Genomic DNA, 26,486 nt, shown 5'->3' on the forward strand with positions numbered 1-26,486 from the left:
TCTTGGCACTGCAACAAGCTGGCTGATTGACCCCCTCGAGCTGACCCAGTTTTACTGTTTCACAGCACACCCACACACACATACACTCTCTCACACACACACACACACATGCATTACTCAGTTGTAGAGCAGGTCCTGCAGGTGTACGTGATTGGCGGGAAAGAGTGAGGGGGCGGATAGCACCCGGGGATACGGTTACTCCATAACAGCCTAAAGGCAAGTATACCGTATGTACGTCTGAGGGTGTCTCCTATAGTAAATGTCATGTGTATGTATGTGTATGTACAGCATGTCAGGGTTCCTTCAGATAAGCAGGGTTATTTTTTATTTTCCTTTTAACTTTTGAAAACTTTAAAATCAGATTTTACAAATATAATTTGCGACACAATCATTTAGTAGTTTAACTTGTTTCCTTTTTACTCACTTAGAGAGACTCCATAGAGAGTACATAATCAGCAGCTCATGTTTTCTCTTTTCTCCTCCTTATTACTGGACTTTTGGACGCATTGGAAAACAGAAATGTTTGAACCAATGTGTTTCTTAAAACACATTGGCTTGATGACTTTGAGTGTGTGACTACCATGTCATGCTCCTGCCGATGAGAAAGCACTAAGAGCAGCCAGACTGGTTTCCTTATCTTAACCTGAGAAGAGTCCACAGGCTCTGTCTACTCAAGTTGCTGGCAATGATATCATTTAAGGAAATTGAAAATGTATTAGTCTGTGCCAATTTCTATGTTGCAATCTTTGGAATCAATTCATTCTTTGCTGTGATTTCTTTGCATCTTACTTTCTTTCCCTTCTAATGACATGTCAATCAGTACAGTACTTGCTTTTTGGTCTTTCACATGAACTGAACCAAAACCTTACACTTCTGCTTTCTGACCTGTTTCTGTAGCCATGAGGCCACCTGTTCTTCAGATTTAGTTCTACTTCCTGTTGCATGTGGAACCAATCCAAAGTTTTAAGTTTGTTTCCCCGTTTTTATTTTTGACTGCCCCTCACAACATCAACAGCAGAGTGGAGTTCATAAAGCATCGCAGGAAAACATACATTTACATAAACACAGATTTTGCATAAACCCATGTGAGAGCTTTTCCTGCACTACCCAAAAGTGTGTGTGTGTGTGTGTGTGTGTGTGTCCATTGTACTGGAGATGGGGTCAGGAAGGAAAGCCCCGCCCCTTTATTTCCCTTTGTCGCCCAGAGTGACGATGACGTCGCAGAGGAGCCTGGAGCTGCGAACGTGGGAAATGACCTTTAGACCTAAGGTCACGAAGATGCACGCAGGCGTGCACGCAAAAACACACTTGCATTCGGTGTGTGTGTGCATGCTGGAGTGTGACTCGAAAAAGGTAGAAAAAGAGAGGGAGATATATGAAGTCAGGTTAGGGGCTGGACTCGTTGGACTGGGAATCTCATCTCCAGACAGGAATATTCTACCCATGTCAGCAATTTGTCACTGTGTGTGTGTGTTTGAGAGAGAGAGAAGCGGTGAGGGGATAGATAAATGGATTGAGGCAACCTCTCTGACATGATTAACGACCAGACATGCTGTGTCTAAGTGGTGTTTATTTTCGTGTGTGTGTGTGTGTGTGTTGCTGTGTTGAACCTCGATCTGTGCGTGTCAGGATTCTACATTAATCGAAGCGCATGCAAATGAACTCTGCTGCTGCCGTGCACAGTAAGCAGCATCTACTGTGTATCCAGTGTAACTGAGCTTCTTAGTGTAACCAAGTGTTTAACCAAGATATACTGACGGCAGCAGAGGCTAAGGAAGAGTATCTTTCTCTTCAATGAACAATGCTTTAAAATGCCCCATGTCATGCAGGGGAAGATATGAGCATGTAGCTATCGGGTTGTGAGTGTGGGGGAGGGAACTAGCTTATGGGTAATGTGGTCTTTAGGGATGCAGCATGCCTGCTTCAGAGGTGAAACCCACCATCCCTCTAACACTGTGTGTGTGTGTGTGTGTGTGAGTGTGAGTGCAGTTAATGTGTAGCTGTTCGTCTCGATCCTCCTCACTTCCTCTCAACAACTGATCTTTTCTAAATGTCAAACCTACATTATCTTGTCCCTGCAGGCAAATATAAGCTGTATATAGTCTAACACGTGTGTGTGTGTCAGATTCTTGTCTTGAACCTGCAAACATGTATTCACGCAAACGGAGCACACAGAGCATGTGCAGCGCACACAGTACACAGTACAGCGCAGTACATGAAGAACCCAGTGCTTCTCTCATCACACATGTGGGAGTGGAGAGTATTGATTTCTGGTCCGCCATTCATCACATGAGGGAGAGAGAGATAATGTTTACGTATTGATTCATGGAATTACTGTACTGTAAAATACCTTTGCATTTTGAACATGTATGACTTTAGGTTTCAGTTCCCCTTCAACTGAAATACACACCACTTTAAGTTGCTTCCTTCCGTTTTATTCAGAAAAGATGCAAATAGCAACTGGAAGATGCTTCACACACATTTGGTTTGAATGTTAATAGCAAAACAGCTGCAGGAAACTCAAGAAGGCAATCTACACAAGACAGGGCTTCAATAACTGATTCATCTGTCGATTGTGATGAATCTTGACTGTGAAGTATGACTCCTGTTTTTTGAAATTGATTAAAAAGAAAACGTTGACCAGCAGCCACTCGTCATCTTCTGAAGCTCTGACAGGCCGGAGAGTTACGGAGCAGTGGCTGCTAGCTGGCTGAACTTCGCCTCACCCTTTAACTCCCTTACTCCCCCTTCTCTGTTTATATGTTCTAACTGCTTTTAATACCGGAGACTTGAGTTCGTGGAAACGCCACGCTTCATGTTTAATGTTTCAGTGGAACCGAATGGCGTGTGCATGCAGAATGTGTGTTTACCCGTTTGTTTGAGATCTCACAGTGCAGTGAGTCAGCACAGGAGCTTCAGCCAAGTGGAAATAACACACATCTTTTATTCAGCATGGTGTGTGTGTTATGTAAGAAGAAGTAGCTTTCTCACCTGTCTAAGGTTACCTTCTTCAGAAGCTGATGGCTTAACAGAGATAATGTCCCGTCAGCATTTCCAGCTATACACTGAGACGGATGATTGACAGCACGATGTCTAATGATGGGGATTACCCTGACACCTTTTGTTTTTCTTAAAAATGACTGAAATCATTATTCAATTGTCCAAATATTTGAGGATTTATTTCCCTTTCAGCTTAAACCTTTGATAAACAGGAGATTACCCCTCCCTGAAGTCTGTCATTTCATAGCACTGATGCAGGAGCCTTTGACCATGTAGACAATGAATAAATAAAGCCTGCTGCATGTGATAGACACATTGAGGCCGTTCATCACAAACACACACACACACACACACACCTTGATCTATTTTAACAAATGTTTTATTCATGCGTGACTGTGCGTCTGTAAGAGGTGTGGCTCTTAGGTCATTCAACCAACAATTCATGTGGCCGGAGGTTGACAAAGATTTAGCTTCAGTGATTCATAACTTGTGTGGGCATACATGCACACGCAAAGACACACTAATGCTCATGAGATGTTTGTTTTCCTCTCAGACATGAAAGTATATTTCTCTCTCTCTCTCTCTCTCTCTCTCTTGGATATCTTAAATCTTCAAAAAGCCTCCTGGCTGAAGAGTTTTTAATTTATGTTGTTGCATCTACTAAGGGATTACATGACAAAGTGAAATAACCTTTGGGCTCACGCAAATCCACCAGAAATTACATTTCAAAAGAGCATCGATGTCCAACCAAATTACAGGCTGCGTTTCATAAATAAATAAGCCGTAAAAAAACAAAGACGCATGTCTGAACCAGAGACGCACAATGCTTCATCTGCTCTTTCACTTTGGTCTCTTGGTCCTGAGAGTGGCCTGCAGGACAGATAAAGCTATCAGCTCTGCAGACACACAGAGGACCTCAGCGGCCATTTCACAAGAGCAGAGCACTTAACCCACTGACCTTTAGCGCCATATATCACCTCAGACACACGCACTGAACCACCGCAGCCATAACTAGAAATGTGGGCTCAGAAAATGCACCGCTATATCTGTCCACCTTGCACTTTCCATCCCTCCTTCTGTCTCTCTCTCTCTCTCTCTTTAGGTCACTGTGTTCGTGCCTTATTGCCTCCATTCATAGAGACAGATTGCTGTACCAAAGAAAATCGATCAAGTCTTTATTGGTTATTCCACACAGCTATGGACTGTCAGTACCAGAGGCTTCAACTGAACAGAACACAGAGGTCTAGTCTAAGACGTTTCAGCAGGAAAGTCTGCACACTAATTCATCCGTTTCTGCTGGTTATGCACCTCAACATCAGCCTAACAGCTGGCTCGTTAGTGTTATACAGTACCTGAACAGAGGATGTAGAATCTGTGCACTGTTCCGTTGGGTGATCATCAAAACAGAAAAATAACACAAACGGAGCTCTGATTATCTTCTATCTCCACATGCAGCATGCTGGAGTGCCCAAAATAACAACTCAACAATAGATGGTGTTAATTAGTCTTTTTCCATTGGATATGTTGGCAGTTGCTGTTAATAGCCCCAAAAAGACTGAGACTGTTTTGGCACAATCACAAGACTTTTTCGCTACCTGGACTCTCCATTCACTCTTTTCATCTCCCTCGCTCTGTCCCTCCTTCCACGCTCCCGGAGCATCAAAACAAACCATGATCCAGCTGACCTTGATAGCCTGCCAAGTATGGAGGGAAAGAAGGATAGCAGCCAATAGGAGGAGGGAAGAGGAAAAGGAAGCGCTGGATTTTTGTATTTCCACAAGGAAGCATCTCTCGTTCTCGCATTCTCTGTCTTTCTGCTTCTCTGTTTTGGAAACTCCATGTTTTCATCATGTTGTTTGGCAACACTGGTTTCTTTGTAGCTGCAAGGTCATAATCCTGCCTCTAACACCACACACACATACACACACACACACACACAATGATACTGATTCCAGAGTTATCAGTTGCTGTGACGCTAAAAGTGCGTGAGAGGATCGGACTGCATGGAGAGAGGGGTCACAGGTCAAAGAGGGTGCCATGTTTGTGTCAGTGTCTGGTGAGAACTACTCGAGTGGAACCACCAATATAAATACACTGACAGCCACATGGTGAGGTGTGTGTGTGTGTGTTTGTATGACTTTAGCCCCGACACGTACGAGTGAGTTCGTAGCTTGGACTCTGCAGTGCAGGAAGAGGCAGTCATGTTTGGTAACGTGAGACAGAGAGACATACAGACAGACACAGAGAGCGTTTAGAGCCGCTTGTGTCTCGGGGACAATGCGTCCGTTGTTCTTTACACTGAAGGAAACTGAAAAGAGAGTAGCGCAGAACCAGGGCGAAGAGAGGGAGGCGCTGAGAGCATCTCTCCCCAGTCAGGGTGAGCCATTCTGGGACACGGAGTTCCAGCAGAGCCTCCTGGGTCTATGAAGAGCACCAGCTACTCTACCTGGAGCAATGGAGTCCATGGAGTGAGGAAGAGAGAGGAAATTAAAGAAAGATTTACTTTCATAATAGGGTGTTAATAGACTTCAGTGGGTTATTCAATCAGCAGTAATGAAGGCTTTAAGCCTTTTGGCATACACACACTCATCCCCTCACGGTTCGTCAGTGGTTACATGTTGGGTGCTTTGATCTCTGGTCTCTGTCAGTAGCCCAACTCAGTTCAACACACAGGCTACTTTGTTCTGTTGTCGAGAATAGACCCAGCCCCAGACATCATGAACATGATGAGTGTTTTTGAGGCAGCACGGAGTCGTGTCACTTTAAACACTTGTCAAAGTGCCAACATTTTTTTTTTTTTAACTTTACAACAAAGTCTATTCAGAAACCATGACACGGTTACTCAAGATAACCCACAGACCTTGTTGTGAGTTTCATGTGTGTCCCTTTTAAACTCGTTAGCACGTTCTTTACATCGGACAGTATTACTGACGCACAACAAAGTACTGTAGTTGATTTCCCAAAGCTATACGTTTCCTGGTACCTCATTAAAATAATATATGGAATATAGGCTGCAGGATATTATTTGGTCGTTCCATCCACAATGAATAAGGCTGGTTGGTAAGATGTGATGGACATGAGAAGGTATAGGAGTGTGTTTGTGTGATTAGGGGTTTGGGTTGTGGTGTCTAGGATGTGGGGTCACCTGGTATGGGAGTGTGTTCTCTGTGGTTGTCTCGGTGGCCTATCCAGCTGGCTATGTGGATGGAAGAAATGTTTTTACCAGATGGGAGGTAGAACTCCCTGGTTTCTACTAATGTTAATGAGACATGTGCAGGACTGCTGTGTGGCCCTGGATTTGTTTTTCTTCCTCTCCCAGTATGTTAAAGTGCTAGACTCAGCTGTCACACCGTCATCATTAGCTTCCGTCGGTAGTCATCAACGTCGATGTTGAAACAGCTCTTCCCGCTCTCGAACGTGGAAAGGGGGAGATAATGAAGAAATCCCAAAGCTGTTAAACTAATGCATTGTCAACAAAATTAGTGTCCCAAATCCCTCCCCCTCTCCTCTCAGCAATCCAGGTCAGCAGGCTGCTAATTGATGCATCTATTATTGATTAGCTTTGTCTCCCTTTCCTATTAGCCTCAATTACTATCAGCTCCACAAATGGACAAGCTGCTGGCTTGGGGGTTAAAACCTGTTCTCTGAGTTCCCATTCACTCTCTTTTTCATGTCCTTCCAGACAATCTACGTGTATGTCAACATTTATTACACTGATATGCCTGAGACAACACGGAGTAAAGATGTGAGCATCATCTGTGTGTGTGATTGGGAACACAGGAAGCCTTGAGGTGGGCCGCCACTGTGCGGAGCGTTACAACATCGTCATGATCAGCAACAGACAGGAAATTGGCTTTGTTAATTATTAAACCATTGTGTCATTTAAGGCTCGTCAGGGATTGTTTCCCCGGTGACAAACGCACACACTCACTGCCCTTCTTCGTCATCTTTTGACTTATAGTGTTGGTCAAAGAAACGCTCAACAATGTCATCGAAATGAAACTGGGCTTTATCAAACTCTGTGGCGGTTTTCAGCATTAAATTGGCCATATTAAAATGTATTAAACATAATAAAATGTGACGCTCTCTGCAGCCACGATGGGATGTTTGCAGTTCCTTTTTGAAGTAAAGAAAAGCTGAACTATGTGACTGCTGGTGTATGCATATGGGTATGCATATGTGTGTGTCTGTGTGAGTGTTCTACCACATGCGGATGTTAGCTAGAACTGTGTGGCTTCGTGCTGCTATAATGAGACATGTGTGGGGTCTCGATGTGGTCGTGTGTGCGGGGGATAAAGACACGCAGTTAAGTTTTAAGGCGACAAGAACTGCAGAAGAATTGGAAGCTGTTACGTGGATTTTCCAGTTATATGGGGGGATTTAGTGCACTGTATACCGTGTGGTGACACACACGCATGCATGCACCACCATCAATACACTAGCCTGTGTCAATGTGTGTCTGTGTGAGTATGTGTGCCTTCATGCACCACAGTGTGTACTGGCCTGAATCTAACAGTGAGCACAAATGGAAACCCACAATTTAGAGCTGCCACCAGCCAAACGCATCAGGTAACGTGTGTGTCTGCGTGCGTGTGTGTGTGTGTGTGTGTGTGTGTGTGTGTGTGTGTGTGTGTGTGTGTGTGTGTGTGTGTGTGTGTGTGTGTGTGTGTGTGTGTGTGTGTGTGTGTGTGTGTGTGTGTGTGTGTGTGTGTGTGTGTGTGTGCGCTTAAAGGTCCCCATGGTGTTGCACAAGTGGGTTTATCTCACGCCATTTGGTTTTTGCTCAGATACTTCTCTCTCATGCCGTTTCTGCCCGTTTAACTCTCACTTTATTTTCCTTTTTTCGCTCAGTCTCCTGTTGTTACCGCCGCACTCAGGGGAAAATATCTATAGCAACAATATTACAATATCAACACAGAATACAAACTGTGTGGTCAGTCAATCAGAAAGGATAAAATCTAACCCTGATCCCTGTCTTATCTATTAATCCCTCGGCAGGGAGGTCAAAGGTCAGGCTCTGTTACAGAATAGCAGTCGTTAGGGATACAGTGTCTTGCACTTCAGCACAGTGGATGCTGCTGACAATGACCAGCCAAAGTACATGACTGCTAACCACTTGTACACACTGTCATCACCAGAGCACAGGACACAGAAGCGTTCGGTGAGATGAAGCAGCGATGTCACAAGATAAATAAAGTGTTCGATAAAATGAACTGCACATAATTCACGTCCCTACCAAGGCCACAGTCTGTGATGTGGGTGAGCGAGTAGATATTCCCTCATTTGTTCTCGTGTAACAGTTGTTATGGCTGCTCCAGCTCTGTTTGGCTTTAAAGAGACACCGATTGTCTCACTGTTTAGTCTGAATCCACCGACCACAACCTAAACACAGGTACGCAGGTGGGCATTTATGTGAAAGGTGTTCTTAAATGGTAAAAAAAAAGGTTTCCAGGACAGATTTACTGCTCGTTTTGTTCTGTTCAAAACACATTCTTGTATATTTATAGTACATATATTTATGTTCCTCCTCCTCTTACTCCTGTTTAAAAGGCCTGATATCCCTTTGTAGTAAAAGATTCACGATTGCGTAGGATATTCTGCTGAGATATTTATATCATGCAGCAGGATGACTTCATGATATCTCGCAGTAGTCTTACTTACAGCAAGATAAAAATAACACGATAGTGTTGATTCAACGACTCATTTATACATCAACGCCCTCTCACATACACACTAGGCTTTATACACACACACACTTCATGTGTGAGGGCTGGTGAATGCTGCAGGCACCGGCTTCAAAACCAACACACACACACACACACACACACACTGCACACACACATGCTAATCCTGCAGGGCATGGGTGAATTTAGGGCAAGCCTGATTAGTAGTGCTACTGCTTATCACCAAGAGCCAGCGAGAGAGAGAGCGTTTGGAGGTGGGAGAGAAACTGGGAAGAGGAAGTGGGAGGTTGGTAACTGGGAGAATTGGGTGAGAGAATTGGAAGGATAGCAATGTGGATTCACACAAAGGAATTCTTTTTTCAGTATTATTATTACAGTTTTATGAATCTAAAATCATCCAAATACAAACACACGGAATAATAAAAAGAAACGGGAGAAGAAGAAGAGTAGTGGAACACAAAGTGATGAAGTGGGCAATCAGCCACTGCAACCTTGGACCTCCTCCTCCTCCCCTTCATCTGCACTGTCTTTGTATCCTGTGCTTCCTCCTACATCTTCTTCAGTCTTCCCCTTTTCTCTCTCAGCTGTCTCTCTGGTTTTTCTTTTGCTTGGTAAGCTTCCACCTCCCTCAGGTCTTTGTGTGTGTGTGTGTGTGTGTGTGTGTGCTCCCAGTGAAGCAGAACCACAAGTGAGAGGCCAGCGTTGTGTGTCAGGGTCATTTGGTGTTTTTGATGTCTTCACCTCTGAGTGGAGAGGAGGAAGGCCAGATGTGCTTTACAGCGTAGGTACCACTTAAATAATAAGTCACTTTTTTTTAAATACAGGGCTTATGATTTGTAACGAAAAGCTGTATTAATGCTTAATAAATAGAATAATGATAAATAGAAAATATTGATACACTTGAGTATTGCAATATTTTGTGTTGTGTTTAAACCCCTGAAGGCTCGAGCTCTTCAGCCATAGAGAATGAAGGCATCTGCAAATATGACGGATCCTCGTCTTTACACTGAAACAGTTTTCTTGAAGTAAGATTTAATTAACTCAATATTTCACCTTGCTTACAGTATCACGATATATTGTATTGTTACCCCTGTATCGTGATATGTATCGTATTGCCAGATTATTGCCAATACACAGTCACAATCTGGCCCAAAGCTTGTTCTTGTTAATTGTCTCTAATAAATCTATGACGCAAACAATTAACAAATCCATAAGTTACGAATTATAAACGACTTATAAAGTGTCTTATTAGAAAGTGATGCTCTAAGTGTATCATAGCTTCTGTTGGCACTGCCATGAGCTTTTCCACTAGTTTATACCAGCATCTCCACACATCCCCAAACAGTCTTAACTAAACACTTGAGCCACCTTCAGTGTTTACACAACTCTTAAGTCTCTTTTTCCCTTTCAAAGGTTCTTGAAATTGTTGTTTCTCAGGATCTAGTTTTTCTAAAGAGAGATCCGCTCAGTCACGCACTGACACTCTAACTGTGTGAGGACAAACTGTTTTGTTCATTTAGACGTTCATTTCTGGGGTGAAATTGGTGTTCAAATTTCATTAAAGTGACCATAAAAGATTTTACAGACGATTACATCTGACTTGATGAAATCCCCAGACACGCTGGCTCACAGGCTTTACTGTGGCTCTAATAAATCTAACTGACAGGAACAATAAGCTGTTAGAAGGACCTGAGTACAAGACTCGATAATGTGTACGTGTATTCAGCTGTGAGTTAAGAGTGACCTTGTTGTTCTTTATGGAAGGCTTTTTCTGTGCTGTGATGTATTAGGTATATTAAATTAGCAGAATTTAGCTGTGACATTGGTGCGTCCATGCAAAAACACACTCATTTTCATGTGATGGTCTACAGCTACTCCTATTGACATAATAGCTCTTACTGATACCACAATTTAGATTTCAGAAACGTGTATGTAATCTTTAAGAAAGACTATTTCTGTCCGCACATACAAACTGTCTCACACATGTTGTGTTTTTGCCTCGTTGGCATTCAGCCTGCATTGGTATGTAGCGGCTAATGCTAACAGGAGCTACAGGAGGACCAGTCCATCCGTAGATCTAACGTGCGTGAGGCTTTGATGCTTTCAGGCTTTTGTGAGGCCCGTTTATTGACTGAAACAAGGCTGAAAGTGCCCGTGACCACTACAAGAGGAGGCTTGTCTGTCTCTATTCGCTTGCTCTCTCTTGATCTCTGTCACACAAATGAGACAGTGTGTTGTTCATCTAGAGGGAGATAATATTTCGTCTAAATAGCAGCTGCAGGCCGAGCTATTTGTCTTCACCTCCGCCGAGGAGGTTATGTTTTTCTGATGGGTTTTGTCCGTTTGTCCGCAGGATTACGGAAAACTCACCGGCCCGCTTTTCATGAAACTTTGTGGAAGGATGTCTCATGGGCCATGGAAGAACCTATTCACATTATGAGCGGCTTGGCCTTGACAGAGGTCTGCGCTCTCTGAGTGCCCTTCTAGTTATTCTTGTATTTTCAATTCACATTCCGAACACTCTGCCTCCCTCTCCCTCTTACTTTAACACACTCGACTCAAACGGCTCTTGAGACAGGATATGCCTGAATAGCTGACTTCATCAATCAAAGCAAAGACAATGAGCCACTTACGAACAATAAGAAGGGGTTAACTAAACATTACACACACACACACACACACACAATCTCAGTAGGCGTTTTCATTGCCTGAACAACAGTATAGAATATATATATTCTATACTGCCTCTAATAAATCTCTAATCAATAAATATAGAATATATATATTCTATACTATATATATATATACACACACACACACACGTCTGAGTGCCGCTGAAGTATTCAGAGGAAACAGCAGCCGGAATATGGCATTGAGCTGAGTGGATGATAGCAAAGAGAGCTATAAATGTGTGTTTCTGCAGAGTGCGCGACTGTTTTGATCATGCAGCTGTGTCCTGTCTCACCATAGGGGCTGAGAGAGAGTGTGTGTGTGCGCAAGAGACTGTGGGGGCAGGAGCATGTGTGTGCCTCTCTGCATCTCTTCTCTCCAACCCGTCAGTTTTGATTGACACATGGAGGAGGGAGGTGTATAATTTATCACTTCCTGGTTGGTCCCATCCCACAATGTCCTGCAGCCAGAGACTAGGTTTGGTCCCCCCAGAGCAAAAGTCACTTTATTAAACCCTTAATGGACACACGCACACACGCACGCACGCACGCACGCACACACACACACACACACACACACACACACACACACAGAGAGAGACTCTGTTGGTCCCTCTCTCTGGCTGCCTCTCAGTCATGTTTAATGTATAATGAATGAATGATTCATGGCAGGGGAGAGGATTTTGTATTTTAGGACGACTTATTCATTTATACTCACACCAGTCGCTTTTTAAAATGATACCCCGGGTGAGATTTCTTTCTTTCCAGCATGTAGAAGGTCGCCAGGTTTTCTAGACACATCACGGGGATCATGTTTAATTCGCACTTCCTCATTTTCTGTTAAATCCTGCATTGTGACGATTGTCCCAGTTACATCCATGTTCAAAAAAAGCACTTTAATAACCACCGCTCTATTTTTAACGTTTATTCATCCAGGGATTACAGTGACGGTCTGTGTGGGGTGCCTGTTCTTTGAGTTAAAGCTGCACTAATCAATATGTTGTTATCAAAAATGGGATGAAATGACAAATGACAATTGAGATAATCAGAATTGTTACCCAAACCTGCAGTTCCTCGCAACTGATTAGCCTCCTTTAGCTCATTGTTTTTGTTCTTTTCGGCCCATAACTTTAGCGTTTGCATGTTTTCACTCTCGGTGCTCTCATGAACCTCTCTTTCAGCCACAGCAGGCAGCTGCTATCAGTGGAACATCTCTGATAAACTCTCATGAAGCTTCTCTAAAGTGAATTTATTCGGACTCAGTTCTCAGCCTTTGTTAATTCAGTGTGCAGAGGTGCCATTATATTTACTTTATTCTACGGCCTGTGACCGCCACACAGACACCCAGGCAGGAGGTGATATTTGATACGTGGCGAGCTGCGGGCCCCTGCTGTCAAAGAGGACACGTTTACCCGACATGCAGAGCTTCCCTTGTGACACATGTCCAATCATATTTATTCACAAAGAGCTTCTAACAAACAGCTACGTATGTCACAATGACGGTAAAAGACAAGAAGGCAGCGAATAACAAGGAAATGCATAATATGTTATTTCTTTCCGAGGCATGCATCAGGCCTTTTTTTGTTTTTGATTGAGTGTGTGTCTGGATGTTCGAGGTGTGTGTGTGTGAGAAGGGCAGATGGTGTAGCTCTAGGAATCATCTCTCTACAGCAGGTGGTGTGTGTGTGTGTCGTCATGTCCTACACAGCCGGCGAGGACCAGTGTACAAGGACATCTCTCCAGACCTTGCCTTTGGCCTGTGTCACTAACACTCATGTCTTTCTTGTGTGTGTGTGTGTGTGTGTGACCAGCAGAAAGACAGGCAGTGAAGTGAGTTTGAAGATGTGATGTCTTTCGGCGATGTGAGGCTGCAGGGTGATGAAAGGATGGATGGATGGATGGATGACTGAGCAGATGAAGAGAAGCGACAAAAGTGTGAAAAGATGAGAGAATGAGACTCGGAGGTTTCCAATGATTCTCCTTCAGCTTTCATCTGAAGTCGGCTTTGATTGACAGTTTGAGGAGGGACGTGTTTATTTCATGAGCTCGGGGTGTAAAAGTGGAAGAAGGACTTTTAATCAAGGGCAACACAGAACAACTCAACACATGATATCAGCAGCTTTGTTGTATTTGAGGAACAGCTAAACACTCGTGTCTCGTATTCGTCTGCTTCAACAGACGGCCATCTCCCTCCTCTCATTGGCTGATTTTCAGGAAGTTGCAGTCCCACAGCAGGCAAATCAGAGCGTGCGGCTTGCTATTCGACTGCCTGGAGGCCTTTAAACGAACAGATGGCTCCTTAGTGAATGAGAAATGACATTGATGTGGAACGTTACGGGAAACAGACACAGCCCGACTGGATGGACGGCAGGGGGAGAGGACATGTCTGTGATTCAGATACGGGCAGATGTCAGTGTGTTGGGATCTTTTTTTCACTTCACAGAATGACACAGACAGGCTCTAAGTGGAAAACCATGTCGGTGGCGAGTGCCATCAATCAGAATATTCTGACACGGTACCTTGAGGAACATGACCCCCACCCACACACAATTTGGCAGCTGTCGCCCAAAAGATTAAATCTGTTATGGTGGATGGAACTCAAAGGATTTCCCTCACACTCTGTTCTCTTTCATGTGATTTGGGAAGTTCTACTAGTATTTACTGTCTTCCTTTGAACAATTATCTTGATGAAGGTGAATAAATAAATGTCCTGCTCCTTTCTGTTTTGTTGTACACGCTTCATTGTCACCACCTCACACCTCCACCTGCAGAATAATACAGGGTGTGTGCACGATTGTGTTTGTTCTCTCCTTTCATCTCCCTTTCTGCCGAGTTCCCACATTATCAGGCGAGTTAGAAAAGCCCATTACGGAAAGGAATGCTGTTTGTTCTCCTGTCGAGTGTTTACGGGGCTCGTGGTTCCATTTGACGCCGGCACACGTTAAGTAGAGGAGAGTGTGTGCAAGTGTTTGGAGGATGATGAGGCTGCGTCATGGATGAAGATTAAAGCAACTTTATCAAAAACAATGTGAACGCAGTCCTCTTACAAATACGAAGTCGATAATATCGGCCCGGCTCATCTATAGGTGTAGCTCCAGGTTTTAGCTGTCAGATGTTGGTCTCTCTTCGACCTTTTGATTCTATATGAATATAACAAATATGAATTAATTTGGTGTGATGGATTAACATGAAACATGAAATGAAAATGTTCCTGCAGAAGATTAACCCAGCATCTCACGTTAAGCTGTGAGTCTGCATCTGTTTTCCCAAAGGAGGGTGTGGGCTTTGTTATCGTCATTAGTCACGTTCCGTTCAGTTTTTGATTGTGCAAATACACGAGTAACGTGAAACGAGTAATATGTAATGTATCGTTTTGCTCTAGTTGGTTTGTTTGAGGTTAAAAATATTACAGGCTTCATTGATTAGCATTCGTCTTTAATCTTCCCCCCGATGACTTTTAACCTGTGGTGTGTGTGTGTGTGTGTGTGTGTGTGTGTGTGTGTGTGTGTGTGTGTGTGTGTGTGTGTGTGTGTGTGTGTGTGTGTGTGTGTGTGTGTGTGTGTGTGTGTGTGTGTGTGTGTGTGTGTGTGTGTGTTAAAGGGGTTAATCTGTAGCTCCTCAAAGCAGCTGGGACATGAACACACACACACACACACACACACACACACACACACATGTACTTGGTCCTGTAGTGGATGATGGAGCAGGATAGAGTGGGACGGAGAGAGCAAACAAGAGCTGGAACACAACTCAAAAGCATTTGGGATTAGATTAATGTGATGTTTTTTTAGATTAAAAAGACAAACACAGTGGAGATTACACATCATGCATTATGTAATAGATTCGTACATTATTTATTATACATCATGATTATGCATAATTCAGTTTTGGGTATTTCTCCACAGCAGTGGATTTGAATCGATATTGGGAAACGTTCAAATAGAGGCAGACAGATAGAAACACAGAAGTTGGTGTTTGTCGTGTATCTGTTAGGAGAGAGGAAAGGGGGAAATGACACCAAACGGAGAGAGAAATAAAAAGACTTAGACTGAGAGAGATTAAAGGGGTTAATCTGTAGCTCTAATTGTGTAAGAGGGCAGGGTGACACAAGGGGTACTCTCATCTCTCATCCCTTATCCCTCATCTCTTCATCTCTTTAAACCTCTTTCTGGGAAAATGGTGTTGGATTTATCTCATCCTGTCAAGCATTTATTCTGACATTTACATGACTTAAGGAGGCTGATAGTACTTATTCCAGTTTCCGAGCAGAACACAAACTTCTCCTAAATGTTGAAAATCTCTTTTTTTTTGTCCACAGACAAAATTCAAATTCTTGTGCCGGAGAAGTTCCAGGGCGTGGCCAACTTCAGCACCTTCCTGCTGGACCGTTCATCAGGCACGCTGTTCCTGGGTGCCAGGGACGCCATACTGGCTGTGGACACCAACAAGCTCAACCAAAAACCAAAAGTGGTAGGGTGTGTGTGTGTGTGTGTGTGTGTGTGTGTGTTGATTGAGTGGTAATTATATTTCTCACATTCTATTATTAACAGTGTTGATTTTCTATCTCCTCTCAGATTGTTTGGGATGTGCCGGAGGAGAAGAGGAGGTCTTGTGTGGCAAAGGGAAAGACGGAGGTGAGAGCTGTGTGTGTGTGTGTGTGTGTGTGTGTGTGTGTGTGTGTGTGTGTGTTGTCCCCTCACACACCTTCTTATTTTGAATTTATGTTTAGTTCCTGCAGGAACAGGTTGTTTGGCCCAGTGGTGCTGAGATAACATGTGTTTGTGCCAATATTAGATAATTTATACACATTTTTACGAAGATTATTGAAAGCCGACCGAGAAGCTAAACGGATTTGATGAAGGGCTGGAAGCAATGTTCCCTCTAAGCTGCGCGCTTGAGCAATCGCGCACTGCTCGCACATTCTCAGCGCACAAGAAAATCTATGCAGCGCATAAAATAAAATTCAACATAAACGTATTAATTAATATCTAATATTAGTCCTAATCTTATCTAATCAATTAAACCAATAATAATAATAATAATAATTTTGTTTTCTGTACTATTTTGCAACGTAACTCAGTGAGTGACAGGTGTCCAGCCAATGATACGATTCGGTTCACTTACGCTACGCAGCCAATCATAGCATTGGCACTATTGCCCTGCCCATTCGCGCTGCAGGTTAGCTAGCTATCAACAGTGCGGCGGAGTTACGAGACGCAAATGCTAACCCCTTATCATGGCGAAACGAACGGGCAGCGACACATCCACTCACCAAGCCATTGGAAAAAAGAAATGTGGTTAAGATGGAATGGCTGTCGGAGTATGTTCAAATAGAAGAACAAGCGGTGAAACTGGGTGAGATTTTTTCTTTTTCGAGGGGGAAGGGTCTACTCTGCAAAACATGCAGCGAAGCTAAAGTAGCAAATGAGTTTTCCGAGGGAAAAATGTGGACTGAATGGAAGTTGGACTACCTCAAGCGTCACATTCAGCAGAAAAAACTAAAAATAAAATCAAAACAGCATCCAGAAATCGTCTTGAAGTGGCACATTTGGACCAGCTGATGCGCATTAAGTCAAAGCAAGAAGCAGACGAAGCCATCAACCTGCACAAAGTGTACAACCATTGGAGAAGTGAGAAGGACAGACGTGAAAAATAAGGTAAAATTTAAGTCAGATTTGTGCATATTCTAGTGACATTTATTAAGATGTTTTACTTATGGATATTAATCATTAAATTATGTTACTACTAGATAATTTATGGGTAGTAGAAATGATAATAAAAAACTGAGTAATTACATATTTTACAGACAGAGTTACAGGAATTTACACTGTATCACAAGCTACAGCACACGTCATTGTGCAAAATGTGAATGTTTTAATGTGAACAAAATGTTATGTCTGAAAGGTGTATATGTATCATTTCTTCCAGAACAGGACCCTCACACAGGCCAAAGCAAGACTCTTCCCATGGCCAAGCAGGACTCTCACATAAAACATACTACACATCTCATGAACAACAAGATTTTTGTCTTTTTCCTTTAAAGTTTGTCAAATCACTTATATTAAAAGTAAACTAGTGAAAATTGCTGCTGTAATTTGATTCTTTTAATAAGCCATGTAACTTGCTATGATCCAAGGTTTTGAACAGGTGTGATACTGGTGTGTGGCCACAGCGTGCACATCTGATGTTGCTCACAGTGGTCCTCAGTGTGCTCAGGGAGCTTGTGTGTATGCCCAGACACATGAAAAATTAGAGGGAACATTGGCTGGAAGGATTCAGACGCAATAAAAAACCACACCCTAGTATAGTAATATTTCCTTTTTATTTTCATTATAATTTATTGGACTCAAGTGGCCTCAGAGATGTGTGCTCCAGTATGGCCGTGTATCTGTGTGTGTGTGTGTGTGTGTGTCACAACCCCGTGCTGTTAGGCATCGGATGGGAAGTTCTGGGACTCATGCCAAATCCTGTGTGTGTGTGTGTGTGTGTGTGTGTGTGTGTGTGTGTGTGTGTGTGTGTGTGTGTGTGTGTGTGTGTGTGTGTGTGTGTGTGTGTGTGTGTGTGTGTGTGTGTGTGTGTGTGTGTGCGCGGCGAGAAAGAGAGAGAGAGAATAAGAGTGGTGTATGTGAAGTCACAGATGCTCAGTAACTGTGTACGGTAACTGATTAAATAGAGCGTACTGTACACTCAAGCTGCACATCTCATTCTGCTTTGACTTTAACATGACGTCAACCAAACTGCTTACAGTAAACTAACTGTACACTGGAACTTTGTTGAGTACTGTCTTACTGATTCTTTGGTTTTGACAGTTCAATGGGCAGGCTTGTATAGAGTTCCAGCATCATAACTGAGCCCTCTAAAGACCTGATGATGCTCAAAATATGCCTGAAATATGCCTTTGGTCCAGCAATTTACAGCAAATTAGATAAACAAAGCTCATGGAAGCACTGTGTATTAACAGAAGAAGTGAAATTAGTTTTGACCCATTTCATGCAATCATCATTTGCACAGTTTTCTGCTGAAGTGAATGTTTTTTCTGAGAAAACATTGATTACAAGATTACAAGTGAGTCAGAGTGATTAAGAAGATGGAGAGAGGGGAGGAAACAGGAAGGGGAAGAAAGACTGATGGGAAGGAAGCATGGGGGGCATTGTTACGAGAGAGAGAATTAATTAGATTAGAGAGACAAGACGGTAGACTCAACAAGAAACTACCGTGAAGTTAACCCTGAGAGACGCGTGTGTGTGTGTGTGTGTGTGTGTGTGTGTGTGTGTGTGTGTGTGTGTGTGTGTGTGTGTGTGTGTGTGTGTGTGTGTGTGTGTGTGTGTGTGTGTGTGTGTGTGTGTGTGTGTGTGTGTGTGTGTGTGTGTGTGTGTGTGTGTGTGTGTGTGTGTGAGTGAATCATGCAAAGACGACAGACTCAGAGGGACACATCCGGGCAAGTTGGCAGGGTTACACAATGCTCAACTTCTATCAGCTGGATGTTTCTCCACACAGGAGATCAGGATGTGTTGTAAAAGATAAAATAGTGTTTCACTGGAGTCTGATGCAAACACAATGAGGCAGAACAAAACATCATAGATATTGTTTGTGAGAAGGGAGGCTACTACTACTCTACTGAGCTCAAAAGCGATTCACGCGGCAACAGCTGTTGACTCAGTGATTATTATTTGGTGTTGACTGGAGACTATACGCAGCGGTTTGTGCTGCCTTTCAACACATACAATGTTACGTGAGAGTAATGCATTTATACCAATATTAGTGTTGGCACCCTCTGGGGGAAATTAATTTCACTTTGGTACAGAAAGACACTGAAAGTTCACAGACAGAAAATCGATCAGTCAGGACCCAACGAATCACACACTCATCGCAATCCTCTTCGCCCTTGTCTCCACAAACCCAGACTGGTTTCTAACGATGTCTGTCTGCTATTTGGTGCTGGAGAGGTAGAGCACAGTAGGTTGGCAAGCGTTGGTGATATCACGTGATATGCTAATAGATGGTTCATCGCCATAAAAAGCTGAATCTGGTGCAGTAACATAACTCTCTTGGAGGAAACAAGAGCTTTTACGATTATGATGTCCAATTATGATCTTCAACACACTCGCATAGAATGAAATAGAATTGAACAGAATGGAGCCATTCGATTCACCTCCTGCCAGATTGTGAGTGAATCTTATTGGCATGAATGAGGTCAGTTTTGGACCAATGAAACAGCTAATCCCGAGCTGATCTCATTGTTAGCAGCCCGAGCTCTCTGTCCCTCAGACACAGGTTGGTGGTGGGGGCTGCTTCGGGGGACATGATCTGGGCATCAGAGAGGATCAGGTCCCGGGGGGGGTTGAAAGTGACTCAGGCCTGGAGCTCATCCAAGTTGGCACACAAAGACGCACACACGCACACGCTTGCTAAAAAACTACCTGCGTCATGGCTTCGTGGTAACTGGGGAGGAACAATGAGGATGTTTTTCCATAACGGCTGCAGACCGACTATGCACGTCTGAGGAGAGGGGAGCTCGACAAATGCATCATCTATGTTGAGTATTTATTAGACCTACAAAGGAGCACACGTGCATTTCATTGTTATTTTTGCATTAAAAAGTGGTCTTAAGTTGCAGTTTGCATGGCTGTGTGAGTGTGAGTCGGTTTGGATGGTCTCTGCTGGTCGCGATGGGGGTCTCAAGTGTCTCTCCCACCAGTGGGGGTCTCCACTTTCCATTCAGAAGCATTGATACTCTAGCTGTTGTCAGAATCCACTCCAACCTTTCTCCTAAAGCTCAGTGTGGTTAATTCTGTTCACTGGCAAAAACAGACATGGATACAAGTTTAGTAAAGAATAAAACAGATTTCAGAAGTTGAGCGAGATGTCAAGGCTTTATCTTGATTTCTGGGTTTTTGTCTCCCCCTGCAGGTCGACTGTAACAATTACATCCGTCTGCTGGAGTTTCTGGGCGACGGACGCATCTACGTGTGTGGCACCTACGCCTTCGAGCCCCAGTGTGCCTTCCTGGTGAGTTAGTGTGTGTGTGTGTGTGTGTGTGTGTGTGTGTGTGTGTGTGTGTGTGTGCGCGCGTGTGTGTGTTTGTGTGTGTGAGACATAGGGCAGATCTTTTGCCCGAGGATCTATCCACCACTGCACACACACACACGCGGCTGCAGCGCATGATTCCAAACCGGTGTGTTTGCTTGCACGTGTGTCCCTGTACACGCGTGTCTGTGTATGTTTGCGCCTACAGTATGAGCATTAAGAGCCGCAAATGAATCCCTGTGACAAGTTCCCACACTCATTCACAACCAAGTCCTTCACCGAACAGACAGGCAGAAGGGCACACAAACAAAAGCAACCGCTCTGTTATCCTACCACCGCAGCGAATGTATTCACATGTAAACTCACACCCCACTCAGTACTTATTAGACAAAGATGTGGTGCCAGTCAGCCAACAAAAGCGTGTAGATTCTTCTTTTCTTGCAAGTGACAATTTGATTATAGTGACATTTTAAGCAGAACACCTGTGGAGATCAAATTCAAAGAAAAAATAAATCATTGTCTGTAATTTAGAAGATAACAAAACACAAGGCAGCTGTGAATATAAAGGACGATCTACGAAATGACCTTTTATGTATTTGTTGATTTAGTGTTGCCATTGTGGGTCTAACTTCTCTTTTCCTGTCGTCCTGCAGGAGCTCTCCTCCTTCACCCTGGAGAAAGCCGAGGATGGAGGGGTGAAGATGGAGCCGGGGAAGGGCAAGTGTCCCTTTGAGCCGAGTCAGCACTACACAGCTGTTATGGCAGGTGGGGCAGTACCACTGAATGACAAACTGATTGATGAATCTCCATGTTTGTCTGTTGCCTGGTTGATCAGAATATTAGCTTAATCCCAGGTACTAACTCACTTCTCTCTCTCTCTCTCTCTCTTGTCTAGCTGGTACTCTATACACAGCAGCCACCAGTAACTTCCTGGGAACGCTGTTCGACATCTCCCGGGCAACGGGCGCTGAGCAGGAGCGCATCCGAACTGAGCGATCCATCAACTGGCTGAGTGGTGAGACACACATGCGCACACTAAACCCACACGTGCACGGACATGCAAAGACAGAAACGCACTTTCACTTAAAGTTTCACTCAAATTGTGTGTGTGTGTGTGTGTGTTTCTCAGACCCCGAGTTTGTGAGCTCAGCCTTCATAGAGCAGTCTGCAGGCAGCACCCCGACAGGAGACGATGACAAAATCTACTTCTTCTTCACCGAGGTGGCCAAAGAGTATGATCTATACACCAAAGTCAAAGTGCCCAGGGTGGCACGCGTCTGCAAGGTAAACCCGCCGTCCTGATTGAGTGATGGATTGGCTGATTGATCGCCTCATGTGAATTCACTGTCGGGCTTTTTCCGTTCAGTCTGACGTGGGAGGGATGAAGACTCTGCAGCGACGTTGGACCACCTTCCTCAAGGCCCAGCTGGTGTGTGAGGACAAGCCGAGCGGTGAGCGCTACAACATCCTGACTGATGTTTTCACCACGGAACACACACCGGGCGATCCCAGCAGCACACACTTCTACGGGCTGTTCACCTCCCAGTGGTAAGCTGAGGAACAAGATATATTTGCTGTGCAGCGTGAGAGTGGTGTCAATCTTCTCATCTCACTTTCGTCAAGAAACGGAATACACGTATTTCCCAAAACGTCAAACTATTCATTTATGATTGGACAGCATGGCTTCATGGGAACCATTCTGTTCCCCATTCTTAGGGAGCGGGAAGAGTTGTCAGCAGTGTGTGTTTTCAGTCTGTCTGACATCAGCAAAGTGTTGGACGGCCCCTTTAAAGAGCTGAAGAAGACCTGCGAGAACTGGATCAACCCTGACCCTGTTCCCACACCAAGGCCTGGCCAGGTACTGAACTGTACAACCACATGTCGACTCTGCATTTTACGTTCTACATTCATTACACATTTCTTAACTCGGGCATGCTTTTTTTCATTCTCCCCTGCACATTGTGTAGTGTTTGAACAATGCTTTGAAGGCTGAGGGCTTCGAGTCCTCACTCAAACTTCCCGACAAGGTGTTGACGTTCGTGAGGGACCACCCCCTGATGGAGAACAGTGTAACTGCAGCGCCCCTGCTGGTGCGGAAGGGAATCCGATACACCAAGCTGGCTGTAAGTCAGACGGGCAGCGAGGACGACGAGCGGAGGGCAGCAGTGCTGCACCTTGGAACGGGTGAGGAGACACAAGTTAACTCAAACTGTCTGTGGAAACTAGAGTTAATGCAGATTATGATTGTGTTAGAAAACAAATTAATATGAAGTGCATTGCTGTACTCGGACATGTAAAAGTTAATGGACATGACAGATTTAATACAAAATTCAGTGTTGTAAATGTTTAAAAAAATAAACTGTTTGTGTGTGTTGCAGATCGCGGGGAGCTCCACCAAGTGGCAGTAGTGGGCCAGAACGCCACCTTACTGCAGGAGCTTTCTCTGTTCACCTCACAAGAGCCTGTCAACAATATATTGCTGCACCAGGTATTTGCACCACAAAAACATGCATATTTTAATCTGCAGCTCCCAGAAATATCTGTTATGCTGCTCAGTGCTTCTGTAACGGTTCCCCGTGTTTCCAGGGCCGGGCTCTGGTGGGCAGCCCTCTGTCTCTGGCCCGTGTCCAGGCTGAAGGCTGCTCTCTGTATCCCAGCTGTGTGGTGTGTGCCAGAGCCAGAGGACTGGGCTGTGTGTGGAGCACAGAGGACGAAGCCTGCAGGCCCACAACAGCAGAGTGAGTACTACGGGAATATCTCTGAGCTGGAAACCTTCCAAAAATGAGAAGCGTTTTCTGACCCAGTATTGGAATAGAATATGGTTTAGTTATGTGTGAACATTGACCTATTTTCTTTATAGTATGTTAATTAATCATCTTGTGTATTTTTGTTAAACCTTTAAAAATATACCATATGCCTATAGCTTAAAGTCTTCAAAATCCAACAGCAAAAAAAGCGAACAATATTGTGACCACATAAAAACAAGAACATATTTGCATTCTCAGTGTAGTAATAATGTGTGTGTGTGTGTGTGTGTGTGTGTGTGTGTGTGTGTGTGTGTGTGTGTGTGTGTGTGTGTGTGTGTGTGTGTGTGTGTGTGTGTGTGTGTGTGTGTGTGTGTGTGTGTGTGTATCCAGGCCTGGTCCAGGTGATATTGTGGACAACGCCTTGAGAAAGTGTGATATGGCGGAGGGTAAGTGCATCTGGTTTTTTTTACTTTAAGACAATGCATTATGATTGCTGATGATTTCAAACCTGTCTCTATCATTCAACTCTCATCTGTCTCCCTGCGTGTTGTCTCCTCCAGGGCGCTGCACCCCGTCCATGAGGGAGCTGCGAGTCTCTCTGGGTCTGCGCCTCCTGTTGCCGTGTGTCCAGCTGTCTCCCCGGTCCTGTAGCTGGGAGCATCCCCCCCACAGCCACACCCGGCAGCACCACTCTGACCTGGAGGTGACTGTCACCGAGGACAGCCTTGGGAAATACATATGCACATGCCAGGTACACAGACAGAACCGTTAGCTCACCACATTGACCCTATTTCATGGTTTCCTGCTATTGTAAAGTAATAACAAATGTTTTTCGTGGCAGCTTGTGTGTTAGCGGCAAATCTTTTATCAACAACTCAAAATCAAACAACTCTCTTCCTCTTTCTCTGTCATGTTGCTCTGCTCCAGGAGGCGGGACCAGGTAGCAGAGACCCCACCCCCTGCCGCAGAGCAGCCTATCACTTGACACTGGAAGGCCCCAGTGCTGGAGGAGCCGTGGCGGCAGCAGGAGTTCGTCACGTCCTGGCCATCTACATCCTTTTCTTCGTCCTGGGTTTAGCGTTTGGTGTATTTCTCCTCTACTTCGTGACACGTCGCCGCAGCATTGCCCGCCAGGGTCACCACCTGCCGGATAATTCGCTGTCGTCAGATAAGGGGCGGGACTTGCTGGGCTCCTCAGCCACGCCGCAGTCTCCCAGCAGTGCCAGCCTGCTGTCCGACGGATTCAGATTGACAGAAAAACTCAACGGGACGGCGACCACAAACACGACCACAACGCTTCTAAGCAACCAGGGGAATGGTGGTCACCTTGGGAACAGCTACAGCGGCACCCTGATCCACAGCAACCCCAGCAACGGCCACGGGAATGCTCTGTATGCCAACTGCAACACAAGCAGCAGCGGGCTGAAGTTAACCTCTGAAATTTTAGCTGCAGACTTGCTGGATGGAAGGACGGGGGAGAGGGAGATGGGGAGGCCCGAGGCGGTAGAGAGGAAGTCGAGGGAGGGGGACGAGGTGGATGAGGGGCTGGGGGACGGGTTAGGGGAGGGATTAAAAGGACTAGAGGAGGAGATGGCCAGCTTTCCCCTGTTTAAATTACCAGCACCACTGGCCAAGTGTGAAGAAAGTTCAATATGAAAAGATACAAATGTTGATCGCACCATTTTGCATCCTCCAAACAAACTGAATAAAACCGGGAGGACGACATAATGGCTACTGTCAAATGCCTTTGACTGGGAGATGTGGCATGAAGAGACTACAGAGATATATGAGAAATATATGATAATGCTACGCCATGCATGTGAGAGAGGAAACGTGTTACAGTGCTGTGAGTCATTCAGGATGAGAGCCACCGCTGAATAAATGTCAGATGTAATATAAAAATGTAAATATGAGCATTCTGAACTTGACTGTGGACACGGAGCTGAGTGTAATGTCGCTCAATTTAAATGTTTAAAAAAAAAAAGAAATCAAAGATGAAATGTCGACATGTGTAGACATAGAAAAGCCATATTGTCCTTCTGCTTAACTTAACTGCTGTTGTTTGCTCTCTCATTCTCTTCTCCTGATGGCATTGCAAAAGAAAAGTGCACTTTGAATGTCTCAGCATCTCTCTGTATTTATGTTCCTCTCTCTGACGCACCGTTCAGACCCCAGACCTCATCAGGTCCAAAGGCACCAAGGGACTGCTGAGCCATAGACTGCACAGGGGGGGGGCTGGGCTTCAAACAGAGAGGTGTCCCTCTCGGAGACTAAAGACCCAGAAAGGGAGTCCCTCACATGGGCTACAGTGACCGTGACCGGGCTGACCCTGTTCGAGAACACCTGCCAGATTTGTGTGAATGTGGGAAGTTTAAGATGCAAGTGACAGCTGCCCAGATCGGTCACTGTTCACCGTCAGTTACTGAGGCAGGAGTTAATGAGTTTCTAAAGATGTGAAATTCATTTCAGTCTCACGGAGTGGACACAAAGTCACCATCACCTCGTTTTGTGAGTTTGAAACTTAAAAAATGTATTGTTTTTGTCATGTTTTGTAATAAAGCCTAAACAAAGTTGCTGTTAACTGTTCCCATACTGTCTGTTGAAGATCTGGATGTGAGAAACAAATGATGCTGAGTGCTTCTCTTGCCTCCCCAGAAATGGACCAAACTTGTTAGTAAATTCTGCGTGTGTGCACGCGTGCGTGTATCGCTCCTTAAGTTATGAAATACATAGTATAAAAACCTTTCCAACCCCAAGACTCTGGCTCAGGCCCACGGTCAAAAATGACATGCCCAACATGAATAGACATAAACCAGATGAAACCAACCAGCTTGCTAAACTGCAAGCGTGTCTTAAGGACATAAAAACCTGGATGACCTGCAACTTCCTGATGTTAAACTCAGACAAAACTGAAGTTATTCTACTCGGCCCAGAACACCTCCGACATCAGTTGTCTAATGATGTAGTTTCTCTAGATGGCATTGCGCTGGCATCCAGCAGCACCGTCAAGAATCTTGGAGTTACCTTTGATCAGGATTTGTCTTTCAACTCTCAGATAAAACTTATTTCTAGGACTGCCTTTTTTCACCGACGTAATATTTCAAAAATCAGGCACATCCTATCTCAAAGCGATGCAGAGAAATTAGTTCATGCATTTGTCACCTCTAGACTAGATTACTGCAATTCCTTATTTTCAGGCTGCTCTAATAAGTCTCTTAAATCTCTCCAGCTGATCCAGAATGCTGCAGCTCGTGTACTAACAAGAACTAAGAGGAGAGATCATATTACTCCTGTATTAGCTTCTCTGCACTGGCTCCCTGTAAAATCTAGAATAGAAATTAAAATCCTTTTACTGACCT

At 44.4% G+C, this 26,486-nt stretch overlaps 1 protein-coding gene across 1 annotated transcript in view; it reads left to right on the forward strand.

Moving 5' to 3' along the window:
• sema4f (sema domain, immunoglobulin domain (Ig), transmembrane domain (TM) and short cytoplasmic domain, (semaphorin) 4F) overlaps positions 1 to 25,633 on the forward strand; it is a 42,267-nt gene extending 16,634 nt beyond the window's left edge. The window contains exons 2-15 of the mRNA XM_079295550.1: positions 15,672 to 15,823; positions 15,928 to 15,987; positions 20,264 to 20,362; positions 21,034 to 21,145; positions 21,276 to 21,395; positions 21,510 to 21,664; positions 21,747 to 21,928; positions 22,097 to 22,238; positions 22,348 to 22,564; positions 22,759 to 22,868; positions 22,967 to 23,118; positions 23,518 to 23,573; positions 23,688 to 23,878; positions 24,055 to 25,633. Of these exons, the coding sequence (XP_079151676.1) occupies positions 15,672 to 15,823; positions 15,928 to 15,987; positions 20,264 to 20,362; positions 21,034 to 21,145; positions 21,276 to 21,395; positions 21,510 to 21,664; positions 21,747 to 21,928; positions 22,097 to 22,238; positions 22,348 to 22,564; positions 22,759 to 22,868; positions 22,967 to 23,118; positions 23,518 to 23,573; positions 23,688 to 23,878; positions 24,055 to 24,783 (2,477 nt within the window). The 3' untranslated portion in view covers positions 24,784 to 25,633. The remainder of the gene's footprint in view (positions 1 to 15,671; positions 15,824 to 15,927; positions 15,988 to 20,263; positions 20,363 to 21,033; positions 21,146 to 21,275; positions 21,396 to 21,509; positions 21,665 to 21,746; positions 21,929 to 22,096; positions 22,239 to 22,347; positions 22,565 to 22,758; positions 22,869 to 22,966; positions 23,119 to 23,517; positions 23,574 to 23,687; positions 23,879 to 24,054) is intronic.
• Positions 25,634 to 26,486: the final 853 nt, after the last annotated feature.

Source organism: Melanostigma gelatinosum (genome assembly GCF_949748355.1).
Source record: "Melanostigma gelatinosum genome assembly, chromosome: 23".
Classification (NCBI taxonomy): Eukaryota; Metazoa; Chordata; class Actinopteri; order Perciformes; family Zoarcidae; genus Melanostigma; species Melanostigma gelatinosum.